At 38.9% G+C, this 13,916-nt stretch overlaps 2 protein-coding genes and 1 gene segment (V, D, J or C); all 3 read left to right on the top strand.

Moving 5' to 3' along the window:
- The window catches only part of LOC101839749 (Ig lambda-1 chain V region S43), a 612,967-nt gene that overhangs the window by 480,355 nt on the left and 118,696 nt on the right, over positions 1-13,916 (top strand). The gene's annotated exons all lie outside the window — the stretch shown is intronic.
- The window catches only part of LOC101841371 (Ig lambda-3 chain C region), a 388,037-nt gene that overhangs the window by 258,903 nt on the left and 115,218 nt on the right, over positions 1-13,916 (top strand). The window lies entirely within an intron of this gene.
- LOC101841103 lies at positions 10,858-11,363 on the top strand. The segment is given in 2 exon segments: positions 10,858-10,929; positions 11,041-11,363. Coding segments are annotated over 2 exon segments (366 nt in total).

Here is a 13,916-nt window from a genome sequence, read left to right as displayed (position 1 = left end):
AAAACACCAAAGACAGTCTGCACTGGATAGAATGTGGAGAAAGGAAAGCACTCCTCCATTGCTGGTGGGAGTGCAAACTTGTGTGGCTAATTTGGAAATCACTATGGTGGTTTCTTGGGAAAATGGTAATCAATCTACCACAAGATCCAGCTATTCCACTCTTGAACATATACCCAAAGGATGCAGATTCATACAACAAGGGCATCTGTTCAATTATATTCATAGCAGCATTGTTTGTAATAACCAGAATGTGAAGCAACCTAGATGCCTCTCAATCAAAGAATGGATGGAGAGAATGTGGTACATTTACACAATGGAGTATTACTAAGTGGAAAAAATAATGAAATATTGAAATTGGCAGGCAAATGGATGGAACCGGAAGAAACCATATTGAGTGAGGTAACCCAGTCTCAGAAAGACAATCATGAGCCTTTATCCAGTAGTTGATGGAAGCAGAAGCAGGCACCCACAGATTTTTAATATTTTTATTTAAATTAGAAACAATCTATTTTACATATCAATCCCAGTTCCCTCTCCCTCCGATTCGCTCATACCCCCTCCCAAGCCCCCCATTCCTATCCCCCCATCCACTCCCCAGGGAGGGTGATGCCCTCTATGAGGGAGCATCAAAATCTGACACATTATTTGGGACAGGGCCTAGGACTTCCCCTGTATATCTAGTCTGAGAGCATATCCTCCCATGGAGAATAGGCTCCCAAAGTCCATTCATGTACTAGGGATAGATACTGATTCCCCTGTCAGAGGCTCCATAGATTTCCCAGGCCTTCTAACTGACACCAAAGTTCAGGGGGCCTGGTTCAGTCCTATGCTGGTTCCCCATTTGGCCCATGAACTCCCATTTTCTCAGGTCAGCTGTTTCTGTGGGTTTCTCCATATGATCTTGACCCCTTTGCCCATCCCTCCTTTCTCTCTAGAACAGGATTCCAGGAATTTGGCTCAGTTCTTAGCTGTGGATCTCTGCTTCTGCTTCCATCAGCTACTGGTAGAAAACTCTAGGATAGCATCTAAAGTGATCAACATTCTCATTTTAGTGAAAGGGGATTTAAGGTAGCCCCTCAACTATTGATGGGATCTTTGAACATTTCCCTAGTGCCAAATTTCTCTTTAAACATATAATGGCTCCCTCTATTAAGGTATCTCTTTTCTTGATCTCCTCTATTCTTCCCCTGACTCAATCTTCTTATTCCCTCATGTTTTCCTCCCCCTCCTCTCCTCCCCATTTCTTTCTCCTATCTCCCTTCCTCCTCCCCATCATGCTCCAAATTTGTTCAGGAGCTCTTGTCCCTTTCCCTTTCTCAGGGGGTACCAAGCATGTCTCTCTTAGTGTCCTCCTAGTTTCCTAGCTTCTCTGAAGGTATGGATTGTAGGCTAGTGATCCTTTGCTCTTTGTCCAATATCCAATTATGAGTGAGTACATACCATGTTTGTTTTTCTGTGACTGGTTTACCTCACTCAGGATGGTTTCTTCTAGTGCCATCCATTTGCCTGAAAATTTCAAGATTCCTTTTATTTTCACTGAGTAGTACTCCATTGTGTAAATGTACCACATTTTTTATCCATTCTTCATTTGAGGGGCATCTAGGTTGCTTCCAGTTTCTGGCTATTACAAATAATGCTGCTATGATAATAGTTGAACAGATGACCTTGTGGTATGATTATGCATGCTTTGTGTATATGCCTAAGAGTGGAAGTACTGAATCTTGAATTAGACTGATTTCCATTTTCCTGAGAAACCACCATACTGATTCCTAAACTGACTGTACAAGGTTGCACTCTCTCCAGCAGTGTAGAAGTGTTTCCATTTCTCCACATCCTCTCCAGCATAAACTGTCATTAGTGTTTTTCATTTTAGCAATTTTGACAGGTGTCAGATAGTCTCAGAGTTGTTTTGATTTGCATTTCCCTGATGACTAAGGATGTTGAGCAATTTAAGTGACTTTCACCCATTTTAGACTCCTCTGTTGACAATTCTCTATTTAGTCCTGTACCCCAAGTTTTAATTGAATTATTTGGTGTTTTGATGGCTAGCTTTTTGAGTTCTTTGTATATTTTGGAGATGAGTCCTCTGTCAGACATGGGGTTGGTGAAGATCTTTTCCCATTATCTGTGCTGCCCTTATGCTTTGTTGATTTTGTCCTTTGCCTTACAGAAACTTCTCAGTTTCAGGAGATCCCTTTATTAATTGTCGATCTCAGTGTCTGTGCTACTGGCATTATGTTCAGGAAGTGGTCTTCTGAACCAATTCTTTCTAGGCTATCTCCCACTTTCTCTTCTAAGAGGTTCAGTGTGGCTGGATTTATGTTGAGGTCTTTGATCCATTTGGACTTAAGTTTTGTGCATGAAGATAGATAAGAATCTATTTTCAGTCTTCTACATGTCAGCCTGCAGTTATGCCAGCACCATTTGTTGAAGGTGCTTTCTTTTATCCATTGTATAATTTTAGCTTCTTCATTAAAACTCAAGTGTTCATAGGTGTGTAGATTCATATCAGGGTTTTCAATTCAAGTCCATTGCTCTGCCTGTTTATTTTTGTGCTAATACCAAGATGTTTTCATTACTATAGCTCTATAGTAGAGCTTGGAATCAGGGATGGTGATATCTCTGGAAGTTCCTTTATTGTACAGGGTTGTTTTGCCTATTTTGGGAATAGTAAAATCAACATTGTAAAAATGGCAATCTTACCAAAAGCAGTCTACAGATTCAATACAATCTCCATCAAAATTCCAGCACAATTCTCCACAGACCTTGAAAGAATCCCACTCTTCTTTATATAAATACTCCTCATAATGCAAACAGACTAATAGATTTTTTTGTCCACTAAACAACATTTAAAAAGAATAGAGAAAACAGTGCTTCAAACTGAAGAGATCAAGAAACAGAGCCAAGTTACTGTATAAGTAAGAGGCATGACATTATAATTACTAAAATGTAAAATACTGCCAAGAACAATAGAGTCAAAATAAGCCATCAATCAACACACATCTGTATAATAACTTTAAATGATAATGAACTCACCATCCTATGGAAAAAATAAGTAAATTTAATGTATTTATAAACAAACCCACATGTCTACTCTCTAAAATTATCTCATGTAACTTTCAGGATAGTCACCTCATTTAAAGAGAAATGAAGAAAAAATTATAAGCAAATGGGATCAGAAAACAAGCAGGTGTCATTTTTCTAGTATCCTACATAATAGATTTCACAGCAAAGATAATTAGAAGAGATTTATAAAAAGCATACTATTGTATGTAATGACATTCAATAAATCCAACTTAGTAACAATGCATAAAATTAATACCCTACTTTCTTCAAAGGATCAATCATCCGAACAAAATTATACAGGGAAACATCAGAATGAAATGACGGCATACACCAAATGCACATAAGAGATAACTAGAGAATGTTCCATCCAAACGTTTTTCTAAGGCTGCTTTTGTGATGAAAATCCTAGAGAGAGTAGAACTGGAGGAAAGATGTCCTCTCTTCAATGACTTCTGTACTCCCTCTCATATTCATGGCCATCTAATCTTTAATTATTTTTGTTATGTTGTATATACAAAACTATGAATAAAATCAGCTGGTTTATGTACTGATTCATATTGCATATATTTAAATATGACTAATTTGAATTAGAATATACCAAAGGCCTGATTTCTGGAAAAGTCTCATTCTTCCTCTCTAAGCAAGGGTAATTGCCTATAACTCCTGTAGCTAATCATCAAGGGATTTCCTCCATCATTGTCAACTGTGCCAGTCTTTTTGAGGTGACCATGTTTTGTGATATTGTGAGTTCAAATTCCTTGTCATATATAATGGACACTATTTCAGAGCAGATGCTCTGGTCCTCCAGTTCTTATCATCTTTCTGACATTTCATGATATTCTCTGAGCCTTAAGCATAGGAGAACGTTATAAGTATATCAACTAAGCTAGGTATTTATACCATGGTGAACTGTTCCCTGCATTTTGATTAGTGGTAGATTTCTGTAAATAGACTCTGGTGCAACAAGAAATTTGATGAGGTTTAGGTGCTACACATATCTGTATGTATATGGATAATTATTGAGAATGCCATTAAAAATTATACTGCTATAGGAAAGTGGCAATAGTGTTCTTCTCTAAGACCATGAGTTCAACATCCTTGGGCAGTTGGCTAGGTTTTTAGTACCCATTACACATTCTCTGCTATTTAGTGGTCATTTAGTCCAATTAGATGGTGGTTTCTTCTAAACCTTACCATATAGGTGATAGGTATTATAGCTGTTTAGGATCACTGATCTGTTTTCTCCATTGGTAGCTTATACACCATCTTTGGATACTTTGAAAGTCAGTCCTCAGAGAGTCCAGGTGAGATACAGCTGATTCTCCAAGTTCTGTGTCTGAAGTATGTGATGTCTTCAGAAATATGGTTTTACTTTCAACTTTGTGAGGCCATATTGAAAAATACTAATATCCTACATTGCTTTATATTTCTCTTGCAGTCCTCTACCCAACAACTCTAAAGATTTCCTGTGCCTAGCAGTTTTTACTAGATGATCTATGGCTTGTGAAGGAGCAATATCACCCCACAGTATGACTTTATTTAAATTTTAGAGTAAACCTAATGCTTGGCTATGGGTTTTATAACATTCTTAGTGACATTTATCTCTCCTCACTTCCCGTCTTTATTGCCTTTCCTTTCCTCCTCCCCAGGTGAAATCTTCTCCTTCATGTTTATAGCATTTCCATCTTAATTGCACACATGTTATATCACTCCTGTATCCATAGCTCATTTTTCTGATCCTCTGAAATATATTCAGGCTTTCCTGGTTTCTGTGACATTTCTCCTTTTGGGTCTGGGTTACCTCACTTCATAATAGTATTTTCTATTTTTATCAGTTATTTGCAAATGATATAGAGTTGTAGAAATTATAAAAGTACTACACATTCATGAAAATTCTCAAAAATTAAGTTAAAAAACATACTGAGTATTTTTAAGACAATGATTTACATGAAAAGCTTCAGAAAATGACTTTCTAGAGCTGACACAATGGCTCAACAAGTAAAGGTACCCTGCTTCCAGGCCTGATGAACTTGGTTCAGTCCCTGAGGGCCCTGTGGTAGAAATATAATTTATAACTTCAAGTTTTTCCCTGACATCCATACTTTTTTCAAGTCATGCTCTTGAGAACATTTACACTCACATACATAAGCAAATAAATAATTGAAAATATAATTTTAAAATGCATTTCAATTTTATTATAATCCTATGTTCATATTCCATTCAAATGTCTCTAAAATAAAATGTGTCTTGAAGCAAAAGTAAAGATTTGCTCAGGTGCAAAGCATGCCTGTAATCCCAATTCAGAGGGAGAGGGACCTGGGACTGACATGTGAAACAAGCTTGTTTCTAACTTAAATAAAAAATGTACTCTTGTTCGGGTGTTCCTTAAATTTTAATATGTAATGACTTTATGCTTAGAAATCACAATTTTAACTTCATACCTGTTACTGTAATCCTGGTCAGAAGTCTATGGCTGGTAGGGAGGAATGATGGGGGAAGTCCTTCTGTGTATATATTGTCCTATTGGTCCCCCATCAGAGGGGGGTCCTGGGTTGTAAGTTAGAAGCTGCTATTACTACATTGCAAGTGATCATGCTGTCAAATTTCTTTCTAAATATTTATGCTTATACCCATAGACTCAATTTTGGTAAATAAGTTTATTTTTTCAATTGGCATCAGACAATGTAGAGAGACATAACTTAATTAATCATAGTCCTGAGGTTAAGAGACTGAGTGCTCAGCTAAAAATGGGACATATTTATCAATGCCCACTTCCCCTCCGAACAAACAACAAGGCTCAGGGAACATTAGAGTGGGGATGGAAATAACCTAAGAGCCAAAGACTAGGGGACCATTGGCCCACTTTGAAATGATGTCTCCTGGATATGCTATGCTATCTGAATCATGAACTTACAAGAGGTATGGTACTTTGCAAAAAGCCTGCACATAATTAAAACAGCAAAACTGGTATAGAAGGGGTAGATGAGGTAGATTTTTTAGAAGGCATAAAGAATTTGGCACACAGTAATTAACAAACTAATGTAGTCTCGATTTTATAAAAAAAATATTTCAGCAGGAAGGGCCGTTTTGTCACTACACTGATAACCTATGGTTATCCTCTCAAGATCCATTAAAGTTATATTATTTCAGAAAAATGGAATAATTCTATATGTTTGTTTTAGCTAGAGAGACAGTTTAGTGGTTAAGAGCACATATTTCTCTCGAAAAAGATTCATGCAGATTCCTAGCACCCATGTAGGTTATCTCATAAATCCCTGTAATTCCAGGTCTAATGTAATCCAACAGCTATCTATGCTCTCTCTATATCTCTCTTTGTGTATGTGTAAAATAAAAATAAGTCTAAACATTATTTTCAAGCTCTAGGTCTTGAGCACAGGTTTCCTTTCATGCCAGTCACGTCCTCTGTTAGTAATCCACACCACCAAGCCAATAATTCTTTCTTTCTTTTTTTCCTGTCATTTCTTGATCAGTAGGAATAACACAGACTCTCAAGGTGTCATACCAAGTCATAATAAAACATACAGCTAAGAATTCTCTGCCATTAAATAACATTATTTATTAATTTCAATGTGGGCCATGTTTTACCTTGGCTTTTGGAAAAACACTCCCAAGGTTGTGAATGTCTAATAATTTTTCACTGACAATAAAATCTGAAATTCAGTTTATAGTCAGTTAGGTAATGGAATATTATTTTAAGGTGTGGAACAGTTGTTTAACGATGCAAATACATTGTTTGATTAAATAAAATTCATATGCAGTCAGGAGGCTGCATCAGTAACTAGCTGAGAGGAAGCTGTAGGGAGAAGTCAGGTGGAGAAGGGTTTATAAGGAGGGCATAGAAAAAGCAGGAAGACTTCTTGGGAGATGTTAAGAGGTGAGCTAGGCAAACTGCATGCTCAGCCTATCTGGGAATCAGGATTCTAACTCAACCTTTAAATCTTGAGCTCTTTACTTGGACAGAGATTAAAATACGTTTCCTTAGTAGCTTTGATAAGTCAGTGCCTGAGGGAACAGAATTTCCTCAGGCTTTAGTTCTTGTGGCCTAACTGCTGCTAGTAGCTGAATAGATAGCCTTAACTTTAAAGGAAGAAACAATTAAAGAAAATTACAGTTGTAGCTTCCAAAGTATGGTGTATATCATTTTCCCCAAGAAACACAAAGCACAATAAATGAATAATAAAATGAACAAACCAAAATGCAAATATTATTTCAGGTCTGATGAAGAACTCTTCAGTATTCTATAGCAGAGCAGTCCCAATGTAAATGATTAAAACATAACACAAGTCCACCAGTGCTGAGCTGGATCAGGTTGTGTAATTAGATGGCAAAGATTTTCACTGAAAAAAATCATAGAATACTATCACAGAAGAAAACCTGCAGGTGTTATTTTTTAAGAGGGAAAATAATGAAGCTTCAGGAAGCATAAAAGTCATAAAAACATTGAAAACTTAATAGATAGAATTTTAATGTTTAACAAAATAAAGCTAGTGCTAACTTTGAAGATGAACTAAGAAACCTATACTAGGTAAATGGAAAACATATGGAAGATATTTAATGCAAACCATGAAGAAACTATCCATAGTCCATCAGGGGGAGCTATGTGCTTCTGAAATGTTGACAAGACATGAAGCTGACTGCTGACTCTGTTGTGACTAATCTCCTAGGCTAAGATCACTGAAATAGAGGTTACAGCTCAGCAGGTGTTTCCTGAAGTTGCCACAGGCTCCCTAGGAGAATAGCTGTCTCCTGAGCTGAGAGATCTAATGAGATGATGGTGGTGTTACTAAAAGGCTCACAGTGTTTGGAATCACCATTTCTCTCATACCCTGAGAAACCCAGCATCCAGCAGGATCTATGGGTCCTAACTGCTATTTCTTTTCAGGGTCTATTTCTGAGCTGTGGTGAACCCTAGACTGATGGCTGAGAGGCCAACAGGGGACTAATCCAGACTCCATGAATGTACTGTTAGTGAGGAGGCCTCAGAAATCTCTGAGGCCTTGGATAGTAGATCAGTATTCACCATGGCATATTAATGAACTTTGAGAGCCCATTCGAAATGGCTGGATGCCCCCTCAGCCTGGACACATGAGAAAGGGCCTAAGCCCTGCCATGGATGAAATGATAGTCTCTGAAGATCCCCCAAGGAGGGCCTCACCCTCCCTGGGGAATGATGTGGGGATTGGGCAGGGGGAGTATGATAGAGGGACGAGGGAGGAGAGGTGGGAGAGGGAGCTGGGATTGACATGTGAAACATGCATGTTTATAATTTAAATAAAAACATACGTTGGGAAAAAATCAAGGTGTACATGGATCTTGAATCTGTGGTCTGAAATAGTCTAACATCCTTCATTTGTAAAGACTTTCAGCTGGGCGGTGGTGGCACACACCTTTAATCCCAGCACTCGGGAGGCAGAGGCAGGTAGATCTCTTTGAGTTCGAGACCAAGCCTCTTCTACCATGCAAGTTCCAGGACAGGCTCCAAAACAATACAGAGAAACCCTGTCTCGAAAAAACAAAAAACAAAAGAAAAATTCTTTCTTCCCAAGTAATCTATATCAGTAGGACACAATATATTTAACCAGGGATTCAGAAGCCTAGCTTCTTTATTTATGGCTTTCTTTCATTCTTTCGTCTAGCTTTATATTGTTTTTGTAAGTTAACATTTTGTCCTTAGATTATTCACTTTTTAAATTTTTTTCAGACTGGGTTTCTCTGTATAACAGTGTTAGCTGTCCTGGAACTCAATTTGTAGACCAAGCTGGCATTGAACTCACAGAGATACCCCTGCCTTTGCCTCCTGAGTGCTGGGATTAAAGGCATGTACTACAATCACCTGGAAGATTCTTTACATTAAAAAACCTTTTACATACAATATATTTAACCATATTGCTTCCCTTCCCTCAACTCTTCTCAGATCTTCCTAGCTCTACCCCTACTCAAATTCATGGTCTTTCTCTTTTAAACAAAACAGTGAAACAAACGAAAAAAATCCCAAAGGGGTGAAGTAAATAGGAAAATTAATCAGAAAAATCAGACAAAATATAATCAAACAAAACAAAAAGTACACACACACACAGACACACACACCATGGAGTCCTTTTACTATAGACCAACTGGACCTGACCTTGGGGCCTGGCCTGGAGTATGTTTGATATTTCATGGTACTCCATTGGAGAAAACTGATTTTCTCTTTTCTAAAAGTAATCTATTACAAATTAGTTCATGGTCAAGAGTATAACTCTTCATCCACTTTTATTACTCAGTGCTGGGATTTTGTCTGGTTTGAACCTGTGCTGGTCTTGTGCATGGTGTCACAGTCTCTATGAGTTACATATAAATCAATCCTGTTGTGTTTGGAAGATGCTGTTTCCTTGGACTCATTTAACACATATGACGCTTACAGTCTTTCCACCCCTTTTCTGCATAGTCCCTGAGCTTGGATGAAAGGAGTTTGAAAAAAACAAAGTAGAGAGTTTCTTCAAGTATGCATAACATAAATCATAGGTGAGAAAACCCATGTGTCCCTGAAATTCCTCTTGCACCTGCCCAACCCACTAATGACTTCTTCTACTATCATTCATTAATTCTTGCCTCAAATGCAGAGGTGTTCCCTTTTCTGATCATCCATGCACCTAAACACCTGTCAGTTAAATATAAAGTCTTTATATTAGATAAGTAATAGACAGGTTTCCATGAGTATTCTTGGAAACCACCATAAACAATTATTCTTCATTAATATCCTCTAATCCTAAAGGACAATTGCAGGCTCACTGTGTTCTGTCCTCATCCAGTTAGTACTCTTTTTCTATAATTCTGTGGTGTTTTGCCATATGATTTTCCAAAATTTGTTATTTCTAATGCATCAACAGAGTCATGCAGAATAATATTTATCATCCTAGATTTCAATACTTACCAGTGTATCTCTATGGGTCAATCTTCTGAGGAACCAAAGATGGGAGGTGGGGGAGGGAGAATGAAGGAAGAGAAGGAGGGAGAGAAGGAGGAAGAGTGGGTGGAAGAGAGGAACCTGGCTTCTTGAGCAGTCCAAGAAATGACTCATGGAGTCCTATCTCTGTGTTTTGCTTCAGTCGGGAAAGAGATTCTTATAAATTAAAGGCTAGCAACATTGGCTTTCAATCTTCCTAATGCTGAGACCACTTGATACAGCTCCTTATTTTGTGGTGTGTGCAAATGATAAAATTATTCATTGCTACTTCATAAACGTAATTTTGCCATTGTTATGTCTCATAATGCAAATAATTGATCTTTAGGATATCAGACACGTGACCTCTGTTCTGTGGTTGTCATGACCCACATGATAGGAACCTCTGGTCCACCCAGTGTTCCCACTGAGGAGAAGCAAACAAAGAAAGAGGGATGATGTAAAACCAGCCTCAGAGGAGGCAAACCCTTCTGACCTTAATCAGAGAATGCTTAGCAGTCACAAGCCTTGAGAAAGTCTCCTTGAAACAAATATAACAGACCTGAACCTGCTCAGTGGAAATCCAAAGGTGCCACTGAAAAGTCTGGAGACTTTCAGCTGAGAACAAAAATAACTATCTCCTTGTGTTGGCTCAGGATTCAAGAGTACCAGCATAGTATCTGGGGCCACTATGGTCCCTTGGGAGGCCTCAGGCAGGATGTGACAGCCAGATTTTCATGGCACAAACACCTATGATGGGATTTGGTTGAGCAAGACAAATTTGCATGATGGGTCCTGTCATTGCTCTGAAAATTGTTGAAGGATAAGACATACACACACCGTGTCAGTCTCAACAGAGCTCAGTGTTGTCTGCACCATGGCCTGGACTCCTCTTCTCTTCTTCCTCCTTCATTGCACAGGTCAGAAGTCATCTGCACCCTGATCCCAGTTCAGGAAAACCATCTCACATCCAGATACATTCTGTCCTCTTCTTTTACCCAGGGACATAATATGTTTCTCTCTAATTTCAGGGTCTTTCTCCCAACCTGTGCTGACTCAGTCACCCTCTGCCTCTGCCTCCCTGGGAGCCTCAGTCAAACTCACCTGCACCTTGAGTAGTCAGCACAGCACCTACGACATTGAATGGTACCAGCAACATCCAGACAAGGCTCCTAAGTATGTGATGTATCTTAATAGTGGTGGAAGCCACAGCAAAGGGGATGGTATCCCTGATCGCTTCTCTGGCTCCAGTTCTGGGGCTCACCGCTACTTAAGCATCTCCAGTGTCCAGCCTGAGGATGAAGTTGACTACATCTGTGGTGTAGGATATAGCATTGGTGAACAATATGGGTGAACACAGTGACCCAGACAAATGAAGAAGCAAGACAGAATCTTCTTTTGCTCTCTTGTTACCACCAAATCTGGCCTATGGTTTTGAAAAGCAACATCTGAAGTTCTTAGCTGCCACACTCATTGGGTTTTTTTCTGCTTACTAGTCAAGGGTATAGAATGTAAGTCTACAAATTTATCCTGAACTCTTGGGAAAAGAGGAAAAAGGCAGCAATAGTATAGAGTTCACTGCTGTGTCAGAGTAATGACTATGTAAAATCAAATCTCATGTATATAGCTAAGGGGGTAAGATTATTCTCCTTTCAAGTTAGAGCAGTAGGTCTACAGTTATCACTGTTACTCACCAAAGTTCATAGGAATGTCTATTCTTTGTAAGAAACATTTTTTTGTCTCATGCTCAAAGCAGTTTTTGAAATTCCAACAAATTGGCAAGAAACATTGTGTAAGAACACTTGTGAGGTAGTGTTGTAGGGCACTCTACACTAATGATAAAATAGTAGAAACAGCCACAGTGGCTGAGCATCGTCCTTGAATGCACATGAACTGTCTGCAACCCCCTATTTACTTAGTAAGCCTTCCCAGAGAATTTTGAAGGATTAAAAAAATGAAAACCATGTACTTTAGTCTCTGTCAAAATTTCTACTTGTAACTCTTGAGGGCTCCCTTTGTCCACACTGAAGCCTTCATTAAAATCTCACTATAGGCTTAAAATATCCAATGAAATTACAAGACCCCATGCATAGAAGACAGAAAAACAACAAACAAGCAAATCAAGAAATAAAACCGCACAAAATTCCTATAAACGATCTTTATTCTAAGAGTACTATGGCAGAGTACTAAGAGTGAAAAAGCCAGAATTACAGTTATCTGGAGTAGCCTCTGAAAACTAGCCTATTTAGCAGAATCCCACATCAAGCCCTATGGGCTACTAAGAGGTTCTGTTTGATTATAAACCAGAATCATCAGGTCATGCTGGCTGATAGGAGGTTCTGATGGCTTTGCCCAACTTTTTCAATCCTTACTTAGAATGGCATAACTTTTTCTTTTTCTCTCTTATTGCTTCTTTCATTAAGTGGTGACCAGAGCCCAAAGTTGGCATTCTTCTCATACTTCGTGCTTCTTCACTACTCACCAAAATATTTCTCCCTAACAAGTAGCTGATTGTCCACTGTTCAATTGCATTGATAAAACCCCATGACAAAGGGCAACTCATAGAAGGGTAAGTTTATAGGGGGATTATGGTTCTGCAGGGATAAGACTACATGATGCTGTGGAAGTCACAGACAGGCAACAGGATTAGTAGCTTGAGGCCCACCTCTAAAATGTCAAGAGAGGTATGGTGCTAGGCCTTGAAAGTTCAAATCTCACCTCTAGTGATTTTGGTAATCCAGCAATATCGCACAGCCTAAACATTTCCAATCAGCATCACTAACCTTGACCTAGAGATCAAATGCCAGGACTTATGGGGAACATATTCATTCCTACCACCCCATTTACCACGTAAATGAGCTCCGTGCTGTCTGATCTCAAATAGCATGTCTTCTTTTCTTTCCCATCTTTATTCTCCTCTGGGCAGCTGCCAGTATTTACATTCTGCTTTTTTTTAATTCTCTCAATTGTTTTCTTTTAAGTTCTGATAAAATTGTCCTCAAGCTTCAAAATGAATTTAGGATGGAGAAGGAGATTGGAGAAGAAGGTGAAATAGAAAGAGAAGGAAGAAGGAGGAAATGGAGAGGGATAGACAACTGACAAAGATAGGGGAGGGAAGGAAGGAGAGACGAAAGAAGATGCTCAGCATAAAAATCTTTTGGCTGCATCTGATGTCATACAGTAAGTTATCGAGGTAAAAGGCAATAACTGAAGCTAGCACATACAGGACATAGAGGAGGGAGGCACCACACCAAAGTGAGGATGGCACTCTGTTTACACCACCATGAAGTATCATGGGAGAGGCACTAGGTCATCAAAACACACACCCTTGAGAATGAACAGCAGCCGTCAGTGTCCTTTCTTAATAGGCTTTCCCATACCAGATGCATTATATGCTAGCAGAATGTCCTCTGTCCTGTCTTCCTCACCCTATCACTTCCAGGTCTCTTCTTTCTTAACCGAATTCAACCTCAAAATTATCTGGAGACAAAGGGCAGGTAAGGAAATTCCAAAATTGACTCTGGAATTTCTATTAGATACCCAAAATTTGGTATTCATCTGTTCTCTCTAAATGCTTATGAGATTCCCAGCCTCTGGGAAAAAGAAGAAATGCCTCTTTTGGAATGCTTATTTTGGAATGATCATGCTCACCAAATTTATTCTCTTACCACATCAAGATTTGAAGACCAAATATGAACTGTAATGTTTAGTACTGACACACGGGAAGAGGTGTGGATGTAAATGAGACACCCCTCTCCCTCAGACTGGAGAGAGAATGATAGGCCTGGGAGGGGCTCAGTGTGAGCAGTCAGACCTCATGAAGCAGAAATCTAGGATCTCATCCCCACTGCGTGCAGAGCTCTCTTCCTGATCCTCCTCATTCACCACATACACCACTGGATTCCTG

This window comes from Mesocricetus auratus, unplaced genomic scaffold (genome assembly GCF_017639785.1).
Source record: "Mesocricetus auratus isolate SY011 unplaced genomic scaffold, BCM_Maur_2.0 Super-Scaffold_100008, whole genome shotgun sequence".
NCBI lineage: Eukaryota > Metazoa > Chordata > Mammalia > Rodentia > Cricetidae > Mesocricetus > Mesocricetus auratus.
Note: the sequence above shows the minus strand (reverse complement) of the source record. Positions and strands in the feature narration are given on the sequence as shown.